General features: G+C 36.6%; 1 protein-coding gene across 1 annotated transcript in view; it reads right to left on the bottom strand.

Moving 5' to 3' along the window:
- SLC2A13 (solute carrier family 2 member 13) overlaps positions 1-17690 on the bottom strand; it is a 137605-nt gene that overhangs the window by 88451 nt on the left and 31464 nt on the right. Inside the window, exon 3 of the mRNA XM_033057807.1 lies at positions 17234-17442. Within this exon, the coding sequence (XP_032913698.1) occupies positions 17234-17442 (209 nt within the window). The remainder of the gene's footprint in view (positions 1-17233; positions 17443-17690) is intronic.

Below are 17690 nucleotides of genomic sequence, written 5' to 3'. Positions count from 1 at the left end.
GCAGATGTCTGAGACAGCCCCTGTCCCACACCATCTGGCTGTTTCAGACTTGTGTGAGAGCACAGAGAAATCCCCCCACAGCATCTAGGATCCAACCACAACACAGAGACAATTTGTCATAGTTTCATCCACACAGAGATTACCCAAACTTGCCTCCAAACACAGATGTACAAGAGAATGTCGCCCTGAATGAAGTGGGACTCTATTCAAGAACCATGGAAAAACAGCCCGAACACTGCTTAGTTTAGCAGCACTCACTTGGGTACATTTGACAGAAGTGTCAGCATGAAGCCAGGTTTGTCAACATCCAGGCTTGGAGCTTCTGAAGAGCTTCCACTCACAGCTGGCACACACCCACTGCCCTCCCCTCAAAGTGCACACAGCATGTTCATGTACTTCAGCTGCAAAGTTTGAGGATGGTCTAGTATTGTCAGGGGTATTTGTGGGAATGCTATCACAAGTTTCAGGCAACCTTTAGAAATATCCTTTGGTGCCAGGCCCTTGTCTATTCACTCTGTGTAAAGCGGGATTAACAGAACTTCACTGCATGAAGGATTTTGAAAATACAGTCATTCAGAAATCAAGAGATGTATAATTTTTATATGGAGGCATTTCCTAATCATATTGCAAAACAACAAATACTTTTTCTGAAACAGACTGAAGAACTTTGTTAACAGGAGACAAATCCTACACAAAAATCTGTTTAAAAAACCCCAAATTAGTTGCTGTAAACTTTTAGAAAACTTAGTTATTACCCTAAAAAACCCCAACCAGACGAAATGCATAAGAACACCTGAAAAGATGAAAAAAAATCAGATTAAAAAAATAGTTATAGAATTAAACACTTAGGTTCCTTACTGGAGTTAATCCACAGCTAGCATTTAAATATGCATAATGTACTAAAAGTTTACATGTGACCAGAGAGTTTCATGGATAATAAATCCCAAATCACCAGAAAGTAGGAGATACATACATATATCTGTGATATTTACTTAGGTAAAACACCATGCATACTCAAGTTCTGCTCTTTCCTAGACGCTGTTGACTCCTGCTGAATCAAGACACAGCTAACGGGACTACACAAGCAAACACATGAGCAGAATTACAGACAATTCAATGCCCTTCTTGCCATATAAATGGAAACACTTCATTGCTGCATGTCCTTCTAACATTACTGCTAAATGCTCTTTTGATGCTACCCATACATGCATTTTGTTAATTGAAAAAACCCAAGTGTGCAGCTATCTGCCTGCAGTGACTTGAGTCTATCATCTCTAGGAGATGAGATAAGAACAGTCATCTAGCAGCACATTTATTGCCACTGGAAGATGCCATGTCACAGTAATAGTAAATGGTGCAGGTACATTCCATAGGTGACACCTACAGTATGTGAACTATACTGTCTCAGAAATATGCTGAAGATTTGATACCTTGATTCTATTCTCAATTCTACCAGAAATTAAATCACACTGCCTCAACTATTTGTTCTGTAAAATAGAAAGCTGATCTTGATCTCTCATGAATGAAGCTGAGTAAGAACCACTACCTATAGGCTATCCAGTACCTAGGGGAAGAGTTATAAGAGGAACTGAAGCCTTTATTTCCAGCCCATCTTATATATCCCCTGTCCAAAACACTCCAAATGGAAGAACTTAGGAGAAAGGGGTTTGCTTGAGATATTAAGGAGTTGGGTCCCATGCTGTGCTTCCCAACAGTTCACCATCACAGTGCAATTTTTAGAGTTCAACAAAACATGCTTTTTTAAGAAGAGAAGAAAGGGCAAAATCTCCTTGTTTTAAGACTCACCAGTAGCTCACAATTACAGGCTACTTTACCAAACACAAAAACTTTGCTGACGTATTATCACAGTAGTGATGCAGTTACTGTAGTAATAGATGCTCCTACACACTATTACTAATATAACATAGGAAAATATACAGACCCCTTACAGGCTCCACCAAACATCCTCTGCTCTCACTACACAGAAAAATGAATCACAGAAAAAAACCCACACAGACATTCCCTGAAGAAAAACAAGACTGTATTTCATGTAATTAAATCTTTTAAGTAAGCCACTAATTTTTTTTCTCCCAATTGAACCTATAAATTTAAAACCTTCATGAATTAATTTAAATGTCAAATCCAAGTTTATTGCACAGGTAAAGTTAGCTATAATGTATTAGTATAATTCAGGCCTAAAGGCGACTTTTATTATATGAGGAGTTTCTATGTCATTCAAGGTTTATGTTCTCAATGGAACTCAAGTTGCAGATAACACTTTTCACTTTGCAGCTACTTCAACTATTACAAGCTTCTACAAAAAAAAACTTGAAAAAAACCTACTGTACTTATCACCATGGCAACAAATTTTACACTTTTTCATATATCATACAGGATTTACACAAAATTGCTGAGTAGTTATCTATTGTTATGTCTTACAATTAAAACTCACAAATTTTTTCTAATATAACCTTAATATTGTGTCTCAATATCATTATTACGAAATATAAGTAAAAATTATTTCTAAAACTTATTTCAGCATAAAACTATATTCAAATTTGCAAAACCATTTAAAACTTAGAGGGAAAGTTTTATCACCAAATAAAATTAATACATTTGGGAAGAACCAAAGAGGATGGAAAGAAGACTTTGAAATTATCCAAGTCATGATACAAGAAAACTGCTTTGAAACTGCTGAGCTAAAATTGAGTACTTCTCTTCAGATTCATTAGGTTCCAAAATACACATAGGAAAAAGGTATATACAGGTTTTGCAGGTTAACTTCTCTGTACAGAAATTAGGGAAGAAAAGAATATAAGTTTGTCATCAGGGCAGAAGAGTGCAAGCTTATTAAATCTAGATGTTTAAAAAATCCTCTGAGTTGAATTTGAAAACCAGTTTCAGCTGATAAGAAAAAAAGTTTTAAAATCTAAGCATATAAGAAGATCTTATTTTAAAACATATTTGTGATGCCACATCTCTTCACATACCCATTATAAATTTCATCTACATCCATGAAAGACCCGTGAAGGTTTTTCAGTACTCTTTTTTTTAATGTATCTGCTTGTATCTGAACAGAGAATATCTTGGCCTCCATCAGCCACATTTGAGAGGAGTTGTCAAAGACAGAGTTATAAAGACCAGATGATATTTTGTGTTTTGAGCCAGGCTCTCACAGCCCAACAGACCTGGTTGCAGACAGTAGGGAATGTTTCCTGGATCAGAACAGAACCCTAAACTGCGCGATAACATCCCAAATTTGTAAAATACAGACAATTCGCCTTAAAATAAATGAATATTTAAAAAAAAAAAAAATCTAACTCCTCTGTAATGCTGCTGGGTTACATTACAGTTGCATTCAAATATAGAACAAATGAAGTTACATTTAAAAACGTGTCTTTCTGTTTATTTCCAGGATTTCATCTAATACTGCATGTCAACATATTATCATGATGCAGCCTTGGAGTACATGCATTATCTCTAAGCTTACAAAATCATTCATCCACCATAATTTGGTGCATTTATTCACAGATTTATATAATATAAAACTGGTTGTTTTTCCGTGATAAAGCATTCAACACCAACAGCTTCTTTGGCTCCCAGCAGCTCAGACATCCAAAGCTCTTTCCTTAGGTCTTGATTGTTCCTGCTGGATAGGAACTGGAGCACAAATCCATCATCCAGTACCACAGGCAGCAATCAAGTAGCACAAACCCTAAGTCTTTTCAAGATATTTCATCTATTGTATTTAAGTAGTCAACATCAATTATTTGAATTATCAAGGACAGTTACATAAGTACCCACTGTGATGAGGAATATCAGTGTGTATCTCATGGATAATACCAGAATCTCTGTAAATTTAGGTTGATATTTTCACACAAAATATTCTCAGGCTATAACCTTAAGAAAATCTTGACTGTTGTTGCAAAAGAAGACTGTATGAAATCTGACATTGTATCAACTGAAAGATGGGGTTTCAACCTTGGACTAGCACATGTTCCCAACCCTACCAAATGAATTTGAGTTCCTGTAAAAGTCTGTCGAAGTATGGCACAAAAAATCAAAATGTATGCGTAACCAAAAAGATATCACTCATTTTTTATGGTTGCACACTATGCTTTAACAACAAGAAATATATGATCTTTAATATACAAATTAGGCTGCCCATACTCCCTTCTTAAAAAGACAAAATTCCACAGATATTGAAACTTGAGTCCTCTGTAGTCTAGCCTATGGAGTTGGTGAAGATTTGGAACACAAAAAAAAGCAAACAGTTTAAATGATATATGTATGACAGGTAGGGCACATGATTAATTTGAGGCGACTCACTCATTAATAGATGATATTTGGGTGTTCTATAATGGATTGTTCTAATAAAGTGCTTCAGTTGATGTGAAGCTCTGAACAATCTAATCTAGAATGAAATGGGGTTTCCATTGTTATCCTGAACTCTAATTAGAGTAGGATAAACACTTCTCATTATGTTCTACCCTATTTATTTGCAACCTGCTATCCCCTACCAACCCCACCAATCTTGTATTGTTTGGTAAATACTGCCTTGATTTGTCTTCTGATAAAAGACTCTCATGCCTCTTGTCTCTTGAGTACTACTTAAAATAATCATCACTTCATAAGCATTAGAAGTTTAAAGTCTCAATAAACTATGAAAGATGCAAAGGTAATAAGTTAACCATTTAACTCTACTCAATAAAATATTTGCATATATAAAAGATTTGCATATATGCAGATTTTATATATATCTTTGCTATAGACAATGGAAAAAATGAAAAATTTAAGGAGGCAAAAAATATATATAAAATATATATCAGAAACTGCTTACAATTCCAAAATTTTTAAAAAATTATGTATGGGGCAATATAGATGTATTTTTCTTTAATAAAAATCTTGGGGTTTTTTGGCTATGAAATGTACTACTCTGCAACTGCCACCCTTATTTTAGACCAGCAACAGTCAGAACCACCTACATTTTAAATTTGCTTTTATTGCCATAGAAACATATATTTGCTTTAACTAAAAAGGAAGTCTTCAGGCTCAATCATCTACTTTCTGTATCATACACTACAGAATACATAATTTATTCATTTACACATCCATACTTGCATACTTTTAACATAAGCTACATCCACCTCAGCTACTATGAAAAATTACATGTGGTTTGTATTAGGTAAGATAGTTATAGAACATCTATATTAAAATTAGTTATTTCAATCTACTCTACATAAACTCAAAAGGACAGAATTACTTTAAAATTATTTATCTTCTTAAATTAATCCAATTTCAAGTATACTTTTGCTGACTTTTACTTCAAAAATAATGCAATGCTCAGAGCAATCATGCACCATTTTATGACATAGACCCTTCTGTGTTCAATAAGATGGAAAACAGGCCAAAACACATAGAACAAAATGATATTTTTGTCCTCTTTAAAGCCACTGACACCAAGGAGAATGCACACCAAAAAATTAAAGACATTCAGTGCTAATGAAACCCAATTATATGCACGCAGTTTCAGTACCAAAGAAAGATCTAAAGTATTTCTGTAAAGTACTAAAGTGCTGTTCTACAAGGCAAAGAAGTTCCTGAAGTCCTCATGCCCCAGCTCACCTAGGTTTGGGCACACACACACCCCACAACCAGCACTGGGCTCTCACCAGCCTCTGCCCACACCTGCAAAGCCACCAAGAGAACAAGGCTAATGTGTGTTACAGCAAAGGTGCTTGTTTTGTAACCCACTGCAATAAAAGGTAGAATGGGAAAACCAGTCATTTCACCAGGAAAGGCAGAGTAAACATGCAGCATGTTAACTGAACATCTTTAAACAACTTGAGTTCTCAGTAATTCTTAGCAATTCTACAATCTCCTTGCAACGAATGTGGGGAAAAATAATGGCATGTAAGGTATACCAATGCTAAATTTTAGCCTGAAGTCAACTCTTAAAGGGAGGAATTGAATACTCACTAGGTGTGGCTGGTAAAAGGAAAAAAAATTCAAATTCCCCCAACATTAAGCTACAGAACAATTCTAAATATAATTCACAATATTGAAGAGGAAAAAAAAATTTTCATAAATCACCAAGGATGCATGGAGGATAACTTACTTTGACTAGATAACAACATTATCTATATGACTTTTGGTAAATATTTGAAAATCCATAGATATTAAATTATACTGGCTTAGAAAACATTATTTCTTCTTAAAAAGAAATACTCAACAACAAAAATGTTCAAAACCACCATCACCCATAAATGCAATATTTGCCTCTGACTATTCTAAATATTCAAAGGAAAAAAAACATACACAAACTGACCACTAGAAGAACAGTGGAGTGATCCTCTCCTCATAGGAAGGACATTTAACAGAATAGTGGTTTCCTGAGGAAGGGGAAAAAAGTGCTAAAAAACAACTAGTGATTTTTGGTGAAGGAATTGGTGATGGTAGGGGTGGGATTTTTTTGTGTGGAGAAGTTGGTTTGGTTTTCTTTTCAGGAAAAAGAAAACTTGAAAACAGGGGTGGAGAGCGACCAGTCATACTGATTCTTTTTAAATTTTCTTTAATTGCTTTCTCAATTGTTAACTGAGCTAATCAGAGCTTTGTGCAGGTAATTCTAGAACATGATTGGAATACTGCTACATATTTGTGAAAGCCATGATATCCAAGGAATTCATAGTAAAAATGGTAAGAAGAAAGTCTAAATTAATTAGAAAAAATATTTATTGTGTATTATTCATGCAGCATTAGTTATCTTGTGCACACATACATATACTTCAACCATATAAACCCTCTCAAACCCAGATGGTCATTTTCCAGACACTGACTTTAGTATTTTAGAAAACAGTGTAATAGTGTAATAGTATTTTAGAATAGAAAATAGAAAAAATTCTAGACAATATTTCACTTATAGAAACATCCCCAAAAAAGAGTAAGCCCCCAGACATATTCATTCAGATGATAAAAGGAAGAGGCTGTGCTCACCCTTCCTGTTCTGGAGTGGAATAACACAAAGTGAAAGCTCTTTCCTAGGAATTTGGCTCAATAGCAAGGCTAGCATACTACAGCTGTTGAGCATTGCAATGGCTTAGGGGATACTACTAAAAAAAAATCCAAACAAACAACACACAACCAAAAAGGGAAGTAGAATTCTAACTTTTTCTTGTCAAAAAAATTGTGAATAAAAAACAATTCTGAACTGGTTCACCATTTGCAAAAACTACAGTCAAACAGAACTAATGTAAAGAAAGAATCTGTTCCTTATCTCCTAGATGAAAGCACTAAGCCTAAATACATATTCTAGTCAAACAGCCAACAGGGAAGTACCATATAATTTTTCATTTTTTTTTCCAAAGGAAGAATCCCAACAACTTGCTTTCTTAACATACGGAAAGTTCAAAAATATTTGTGTAAAGGAGCACAAGTAGTTTGGAAATCACAGCAGCAACACATACAGCAACAAACGTTAAAGCTTTTGTTTGTTTTTTCCTCAAATCCGTCTTCAGTCAAACAAAACACAATCCACATATGGCTGCATGCCAATTATGGTAGATGTCACACTGGTTGACAAGATTTACTGAAATGTTCAGCACATGAATAGATTAACTATCAGGCAGTGTGCAAGGACAGCTGCTTATTCTGAACCAACCTCTTCAGATTCACTAGAAAAACAAAGTGTCTGGAAAGTAGGAGAGAAAGAAAAGAAAAAAAAAAAAAAACACCTAATGCTGTTACTTTAAAAGAAAAGGGAAAATATGAGGATGGACAAAAATAAGGCAGACAGTACCTTGGTGAAGGTCTCTAGAAAGAAGAAAGCTTTATTATATTGGAGGAGCAGAACATGGTCTTATAGAAAAGTAGTGCAAACATTTTTTATAACTCTTTTTTCCTAATGGTTTCTTTCTATTAACAAAATACTTCAATTTAAGCAGGCTGTATAAACACTGTGTTCACCTGGCTACTGAACGAAAGAGAAACTACTGCTGTCACAGAATCGTTAACATCTGCTAGATGGACCAAGCCTCATCCTTGTGCAAAGGCTATCACATAAAAAACTGCAGAGGAAGAGTCGGCCCTGCACTCATGTGGGTCATACAATGCCACAAAATAACATTATCTTAAAAATATATATTTTTTAATTTTAATGATTATACTGAAAAGGCTAAAGTGGGACCAATAGATAAAGATTGCCCAGCTATTTGTCTGCAGCATTTACGTATAAATATTGTTATTAAAATCCTTAAATCTATTTTAGAGTTTCTTCAAGGGTCTGAGAGCAAAGAAGCAGCAAGATTATCTCCAACTTTAGTCACAGAACCTGCTCTAAGAGTTAGCTCAAAGAACCATAGTGCTAAGCTTAGCAAAGTGTTAAAAATATTCCTCGGCAGTCTATAAAAAATTGGCTCCTATACCCATTAACATTTTCACACAACACTGTATATTTTGTCTGAATCCCTGTTGCATGTTAACAGGAGGCTCAAGCAGGAGCATTTGACTTAGAATTGTGTATTCAGTGCAGATGCTGGATTCAGCAGAGAAATGATGAAGAACCAGGTTTTTTTTTTTCTTTTTCTAATTAACTGAGCTCTTGAATACCATTAGCAGCTCTAGAGGCATGGCAATTTTATTACTCCTTAAAGATATACATAAATAGAAAAAGTAGACCTACAGTTTCAGATGAGAAACAAGTACATCAGTATAACCATGCCAGAAAAAACACCAAACCACAAATGTACTGTGAAGGCAGTGTGTGCCCACCTCTCCCACAAGAGCATGCAGGAAATTCAAAATCACTGTTTTCTATTTCTAACACAACCAAGCTACCACACTGCTGGCATCCCAGTTCACACCCCAGTTGCTCTCCAGCATACTGGCAGACTCTTTTTAAATTTTATGTTTCTTTTACTATTACTCATGTTATACACATCCACTTCTCTTTTCATTGACCAAGAATATTGCCTCCAAGTCCTTCAAGTTCAATTTTGCAGGAATCTTCTGTCCAACTTTCCCAAAGTCTCATCACGCGCCACACTATTTTTGGGGCTTTCCCCTATTTGAGAAAGCAGTACTGTAAAAGTAACAAATATTGCTTATAGTTTATGCTACTATATAGAAGACTTTTGATAACAGACGAAGTTGTACAACTAAGCACTACTTCTAGAAAATCTAAGAAATGTGTCTAGCTTTTCACTTTCCAGCGCCGAACTGAGCTCTGAGAAGACATAGAAACTGGGGCCAGAAGCCATTAGTTTCTAGCAGCTGATCTATGTCAAGTCAGTTGGAATAACTTAAGTCCAAAATTAAGAAAGTTTTGTATTAAGAGAAATAGACACTTTTGTATAAATTAAAATTTCTGTAGTTGTCCCTAACAGGCAATAAACATGAAACAGAGATAATTATAACACTTGAGAGTCAGCCAAAAATGTCTAATTTTGGCTGTTCATATTAGGAAAGAAAAATTTTAAAATTGTCCAAGGGGCAGGGGGAGGAAGCACAGGGATTTGTTCATTTTGTAGCACAAGTCACAAATCTCTTTTCCCTTGGACTTGACTGAAACACACTATCCTTATTCACAGCATCTTCTTTAGACAGCTTTTGATTTAGAAGAACAACCTTCTCTGATAAAAGGATGTTAATTAGTAGTCTTATTCTTCCAGCATTTTTTCACTCTGAAACCTAGTTTTTCTCAAAACAGATACCTGCTCTCAAACAAAGCGTGGGGGGCAGCTGAATGTTCAGTGATGCATTACAATGCTGTTTACAGACATGGAGACCCACAATCAAGTTTAGAAAAGCAGCACTTCTGAACTATGCAAACACCAGCAAATACGGGTTCAATCTGTGAATAATGTCATTTGGCTTAAAGTAAATTCATTATGTTCAAATCTATTGTTGAACTGATAAGAGATGAAGTATTTTTAAGTTTATTTTCCAGACTTGTACCTTGAATTTTCTGCAGGTTTCAGAAGCTGTGACCTAATAAAATGCTAATTAACGCTGTCAATAAAAAGCTTCCAGAAATTTCACAGTGGATCTAAAGTGGGGCAAAGAAACAAAACTAAACCTTAAAGTGCCCTGCCTTTCAGTGCTTCCCTATACCTAGAGGAAGTTTTACCAAGTTTTACTTTTCCTGCCCTTTAGGACTACCATACATGAAATCTGTGGAATTCAGGTAAAGCAGAGCTTGTTCCAAAACACACAACTGCTCTGCGATTTTGAGTCTAGCCATTAACCACCACTTCCAGATAAATGTTCCATTTATACCAGTACACTGAAAACCGAGGTGAAAGATTAAGGGATTGGTTTTGGTTATAAGCCACTGGAGCAAGGCCAGCTTGAAACACCCTGCAGGTAAACACACTAATAGCAAGATTCTTAAAGTATAAGCAGAGCTCTAAGATACCAGAAACAGCCTATTATTTTAAAAATATGGCAGTCACATTTTTGTACAAAGCAAAAATCAACGTTTTTTATAAATTACATGTCTCAAAGGTCATATTTGCAAGAATAAGTCAGCTGTTTAAAAGACTTTAAGGATTAAAGGGAATCAAAAATCATATCTATTAATTGTTTCATACAGTAATTTATACTTTCAATATTCTTTGCCAAGTTGTGTAGAAGGTTTTTTTCTTGTTATCTCATTGTACACTAAATACAGTTATATACTTCCTCAAGATCAAATGACTTCATGTTTCATTTGCCTGCATTGTACGAATTTTAATTATCCAGGAGTGGTTTTTATAATGGGTTCAACTCTAAAACGGATGGAAACATATACAGAAAGAATTTTTGTTCTTAAGGGAACAAAGTAATACTTCTATATATAAAATGGTCAAAGTACAAGAATGAAAGCAAGACATTCAGTTCAGGTACCTCTCATCAGCCAAGTGTCTCACAAAACCTAAAGGCAAAACCCACTTGGAACTGATCCTGGCATTTGGTTTGCCAGAAGCAAGAATTTCAGGCTGATGTGACAACCACCTATATTGTATCTATGGACTTCTTCAGCAAATCCTTAACCCAAATCCTTTGTTTCCTCTTTCCCCAAAGTCTTCCATCTATTTTCATGGTTACAGGTAACAAAAGCCACTGATTATCAAAAAAGAAGAATTCACTTCAAATAAGGATTTTAGTGCCTGGAAGTGGAATTATTCAGAGATCTGCACAGTCCTACTAGAGCATCACAGTATTACCACATTTCATTAAATAAGATTCCAGCTGATGTCCAATAATAATAAGCATGACTATCTCTTTTGGAATATCAAGCATGTCGAGCAATGGCCTTGGGATAAAAAGGACTCCCAGAATCAAGAGGAGAATAATGAGAAAGAATGAAAACACTGCAAGCTTCTAAGCATGTCTGTAGAAAGATGCATATCAAATGGCTCCAGCCAAAGCCACAGACAGGAATACTAACAAGTTAAAATATTCCTTAAGAAGAAAAGGTGCAAGAAATAGAAATACTGGACACAGAAAAGACTGAGGGTCCAGATCTCCTGCCTCATAATGTCATATTTTAACACTCAGTTAAATTGATAAAATTATAAGCTGAAATCTAATGGCAATTAAATAGTTTTACCTTTCTGTCATAACACAATTATCTCCAACAGGGAAATACAAAATGTTAAAAAGGAGACTGACTCACTGAAATAGGAAATACAGCAAAGAAAGTTAAGTGAGTCAATCCTAAAAGACTGAAAAAATGGCATATTTCTTGGTGTCACAAAAAAAAGCTTAGCTATTACAGAAGTGCATTAAAATAATGAAAACACAGGAAAATGTCTAATCTAGAAGCAGTGTCCATTACGTAACATTCTGGTACAGACACAGAATGAAAGGTTAAACAATATTAAATTGTAATGATCAATTTTATAAATGTCTCACTGAATTTCACAGAAGCAGCATGGTTCCATGCACTGCTGAGCCCCAGTAGTTTTACATGGCAGAATCAGTAAGTGTAACATGCAAAGAAGACATCTTCACGATCAGAAGCTGACACACATGGACAACAACAGAGAACAAATGGCAAAGGTCCACATGCAGAGTGGATAAGGTCAGGAATCTCAACCCTAATTCACAGGTTAGAGAAATGTGGGATAAATAAGGCTAGGGGAGATTACACTGCTCTCCTAATTACCATTCACAGTTACATGCCCTTCATCTATGCAAAAATAAATGTCTAGTCCTAATGCAAATGACATTCATTTCATCAAGATGCTAAATTAGTACCAAACACATCACTTCACTTTGTGTGAAATACCATCCATGGATGCTAGCACATCACAGCTGAGTAAAGCTACATGCAGGAGTGTGAGGAAAAGCCATGCACTTTGCAGATATTTTTCACCCAGAAAGACAGTACAAACTGATACTTTTCTCCAATTTGCATTGAACGTTGTAGTACTGTCCAGCATACTGAAAATTAACAATCTATTTAAAACATCTCAACTGGATACAATAATGATTTCTTTCCAGTCAGAAGTGACTACTATACTGGCAGCCAGTAAAACTTTTACAAAAGGTCTGCTAGACAGCTTTATTTTTATGCACAAACTACTACGTTAAGTTCACTCTCAAGTGCTTGCTCTAGAACTATCATTACAAATCTCACACTTTAATTTTCTTAGGAGCACAAGCTACTTCATCTATACCCATGCCCTGACAAATTCAACGGCCTTCTACAACGAGGTTACAGTAGTGGAAGATAAGGGAAGGGCAAGAAATATCACCCACCTGGACTTGTGTAAAGCATGTGACATTGTCCTGCATGACACCCTTGTCAAAACCTGGAGAGACATGGACCACTGAGTGGATAAAAACTTGGCTGGATGGCCCCACTCAAAGACTTGCAGTCAACAGCTCAATGTCCAAGTGGAGAGAAGTGACAAGAGACAATCCTCAGTGGTCACTAGGGTGACAGCTTTGACAGCAACACAGACAGTGGGATCAAGTGCACCCTCAGCAAGTTTGGGACAACACCAAGTTGTGCAGGGCAGTTGACACACTGAAGGAAAGGGATATGATCCAGAGGGATCCTGACAGGCTTGACAGGTGGGTGTGTGAGAACCTCAGTAAGTTCAACAAAGCCAGTGCAAGGTGCTGCAGCAGGATCTCAGCAGTCTCAAGCACAAAGACAGGGTGGAGAATGGATTGAAAGCAGCCCTGAGGAGAAGCACTTGAGGGTGGTGGTGGACAGAAAGCTGGACATGAACCAACAGTGTGTGCCAGCAGCCCAGAAAGCAAACCACATGTTGGCTGCATCAAAGAGATGTGACCACAAGGACAAGGGAGGTGATTCTTCCCCTCTGCTCTGCTCTCATGACCCCCACCTGGAGTGCTGCTGCCAGCTATGGGGTTCCCAGCACAAGACAGATGTGGATCTGGAATGAATCCAGAGAAGAGGCTGACCACACAGCTGGTGCACCTCTCCTACAAACACAGATTGAGAGAATTGGGGCTATTCATCTGGAGAAGAGAAGGCTCCGGAGAGCTCTTAGAGCAGCCCTCCAGTATGTACAGGGTGCTTACAAGAAGGCTGGAGAGGGACTTTTTAAAAGGGCACGTAGAGACAGGATGGGGGAAATGGCTTTAGGATGAAGGAGTGTACACTGAAATCAGATATTAAGAGGAAATTCAGGGGATATTCAGGCACTGAATCAGGCTGCCCAGAGAGGTTTTGGATTTCCCATCGTTGAAGGTGTTCAAGACCAAACTGGATGAGGCTCTGAATAGAAAGTTTCCAGCCCTTGGCAGGGGAGTTGGAATTAGATGGTCTTTAAGGTCCTTTCCAGTCCTAACCACTTAATGATTCTTTGATTCTGCAATTAAGTCCCTGTGCCAGTGCTTACCTGCATTGCTGTGATTTGATTGCCTATTTTTAACTAAGGTGCACTACAGAGCCTCTGCCTTAACTGTACTAAAAACTACAATTCAGCAGCAGTGTGAGTCAGACTTGTTTTGCTAGGAAGAGTTGTGTCAGAATGCTCTCCCAGCAATGTCTTTGATCTTTCTCTCAACTGCAAACCCCTCCTGACCATTCTCTCCCTTTTCTCTCCATGAGGCTTCAGAACCTAAGCCAGGCACTGGCGAATCTGTGAGATCCACAGAATATTTGAGGGGGAAGGCCTGTCTGCATCTATAAACTACCCTTTGCTCAACTCTTGGGGAACATTCTTTTTCTAAAATCTTCCTCTTCCCAATTTTCCTATCAGCAGCCTGGTTTTACACTACAGTATCTGTGAGCTGATGTCAAGAGATGATGATTAGATGATGACCAAGATTTGACTAGTCATGCAATGTTAGTGCAGAATGCAATGCCCTCCCCTCCACTTCTCAAAATGCAAGGCTACAGCACCAGAAATCACACTGCAAGTACATAACAGAGTACACAAAAGCAGTATCCATGACTGCCAGAAAAAAAATGTCATTTGCATAACCAGTCATGAGGAAAGTATTTGTCAAAAAGATACATTATTTTCTTGATGTCAATCTCAAAATGCTAAAATATAAGCTGCTTAGCAGTATTAGCCGCCCTGATTTGATTGAATGTATTTGAAAGGATACAGAAATGTGAATCAATCACTGAACAGGTATCCCATAAGCGTATGAAGACTTCTGAAGCAGAAGTTGGTTGCTGAAGGCAATTTCGTCATTTTGAAGGCAGAAAATGCTTGATGACCATGTGAAAAATGCAATTAAGTTCCCTAGTTTTATGGCACACATTTAAACCAAACATTAAAGTAGCTTAAACAATACAGATGAAGTTTCCTTATGATTCACTCCTCTGTGAAAACAACAGTTGATGAAACAGCTACAAAAGGCACTCCAGTTCTTAAGTGTGGGACTGGAGAATGTGTTACTGCTACATGGTGCCACTCCCTTGCATAGAAGGAGTCAAACACAGCCTTAGTTTCACTTAGAAAGTGATGTACTAAGGAACTAGCAAAGATGCTTGTGTATCAGTCAATGAAAAAGAACATCTGTCCTTTGTCAAGTAAGAAAAAGGAAAGGAAAAGGCACTTTTACCTAAAGGTAAGCCAGATAATTTTCAATCTGCAAAGTCATCTTTCCTTGAATGTCACGTACACATACTGTCAGTTCAGGTTTATTAAAGCTTTTTGTGAAACTGGAATGAGGTTCAAAACGTCTGATAGGAATTACAGTCATCTGTCATTGCTATTAACTAGCATTTTAAAATGCTCTCTGCCACAAATAGAAGAAATTAATAAAAAAACCTTTTGCATTAATATAGATTAAAAAAACCCAAACAAAAAACCCCACACACAACTAGCAAAATAAAATACAAAGTCTTTGCAAATGCACACTTTAAGCTGTCAATACCTGAAAACCTGCCAATGAAACCATGAACAGAAAGTTGCTTTTGCACTACACAAGCAAAATTCAATACCAGGGATTCAGACAACTCCTCAAGAAATGAAATCAATTACAGCTTAATACCACCTGTAAATACCACCTGTAAGTCACAGAAAGGTAACAAAAGCCATGTATGTCTTAATGCTGACATTCAATGTATCTCTTTATAACAATGAAGATTGTGAGTTAAATGAGATGAAGTACAATTACAATCAAAATCAAGAGTGACCACAGCTGTCCAATGCCTGTCTGCTAAGCATGTATAACAAATGGGACAGCATATACTTGTAACTACCCTCATTTTTATAATGCCCTTGGGTAACAAGGCTGTAGATTACCTGAGAGCAAAACACTGATTGTAACTAAGCTCTCTCCTAGGAATGTGATTGATTTAACTAAACTCCAGGACACATTAAGGTTTTGGTGAAGTGTGGGGGATGAAACAAGAAACCTGCATATCCCTGTGAACAATCTCATTGATTATCGACACAGTGTTCCAGTCCAAGTTACAAACACATAAAGGACTGATTGAAAAATGGAGTCAGTCCTACTGCACCCACAACACCACATTTGAGTCACAATTTTCAAAAAGCATCATGACAAAAGATTTAAGAGCAACAAGCAAGGTCATACCCTATAGCCCAGTGATGGAGAACAAAGGACTGAGTAGACCAAATGCCTGTTCCTTTCATTTCTACAGGTGTTAAACTTTAGTATTAGACATTAAGTGGTTTTCCACAGAAGTGAATAGCCCAATCCCTAATTAGAATGAAGAACCTAAGCACACAACCCTTAAGCCCAAGCTGTTCTATGAATACCCACTTCATCTTTTTACAAATTTGCTTTAATGAACTTCATTTCCCAATCCCAAAGAACTGGGAAAAAAGCTATCCAAAGCCTCAAAAACATAATGTGAGGAAAAAATAGTGATGAATATTTTGAAAATCCTTCAACTATATGTTGCATAACTTTTTCCAGACACATAATTATTTACTGTAAGGTTCGAAGACAAACTCAATAAGGCAGTGAGAATAGGTACTATCAGATGATGAATCTCAATTTACACAGATGTAAAGTAACATCCATTTTTCTTTACACCAGTTCTGAGAAGTTACAGTGTTTTCCTATCAAGGACAGCTCTTACTTAAGAGCTTTACTTTACATTCCCAAGTCAAGGCTTCCAGCAGAAAGCAAAGAAAAAATATGCAGAGTACAGAAAGTCAATCAAACAGTAATCTTGTTTTATAAGTACACACATGAACACAAAGTTTTGAGCAAATATGACATAAATATTCAAAAGAGTGAAAAAAGGATTTGATTTAGGTGCCTTATTCTCTTGAGGACAGATCAAAAGGACTTTCAGAAGTTGCTTTTACAGAAAAAGAATCTCTGTATTACGGGCCTTACTTTGTACATCTTTCCAAAGGTTTTTTGTCTAGAAAGCAGTTTGCTGGGAAGGGGTCTCTGGATAATTGAGGTATGTACAATTCCTTCTGACCTCTCTCGTCTCTGTTTGGCCTTTTCCACTGATGAAAGAAACCAAACTTTATTTTATTTATTTCCACTCTCTGAGATGTGCATTCTTAAACTGATCAATTTTCTTAAATCAATTCTCACATAAGCATAGGTGGTATAAACTTAGAATCCTACACAACTTTACTCTTCCCTCACTTAAGATATCAGAACCTAATTTGAAAGAACAGATTCAGAGAAATATCTTCATTTTTGAAGCTACCAGCTACAGTAATTCAAAGAGCAAAACATCAAATTACCACAGGCTACAACTTCAACATTTCTTCTGATTTTTATCTCCTCATTGATAGACAGAGTGACCAACAACTATTCAGCATACCTGCTCCAACTTCTTTTTCTTCTTCTTCAATGTTGTTTTTGATACTGTCATACTCCTCATCAATTGCCTGGTTGCCACGCATTTGAGACAGAATTCTCCGTGCTCTCTGAGTCTGGCCTTTCTGAATGAGCCAGCGGGGACTTTCGGGAAGAAACAGGAATCCAAGAAACTGTATAACTGCTGGTACAGCTGACAGGCCCAGCATGTACCTGGAAACAAATTAGAAAATAGATAAATATCCACTGTTTGCCTACAAAAACATGCTATGAGATGATTGAGATACAGTTACTCAAACTGTATTTACAAATGAAATCTCTCACTTCTTATATTCTTTCTCATTTTAAGTTAAAGGGACAAGAATTATATTCTGTAGGTATTTTAGAAAACATGATCTTTCCTTCATTTCCAGGAAATCTCAGGGACATGTTGACTATTGTGCTACCACTGACTCTAGTGC

Source organism: Catharus ustulatus, chromosome 4 (genome assembly GCF_009819885.2).
Source record: "Catharus ustulatus isolate bCatUst1 chromosome 4, bCatUst1.pri.v2, whole genome shotgun sequence".
Taxonomy (NCBI): Eukaryota; Metazoa; Chordata; class Aves; order Passeriformes; family Turdidae; genus Catharus; species Catharus ustulatus.
The sequence above is the reverse complement of the archived record's forward strand: the minus strand, read 5'-3'. Positions and strand labels throughout refer to the sequence as shown.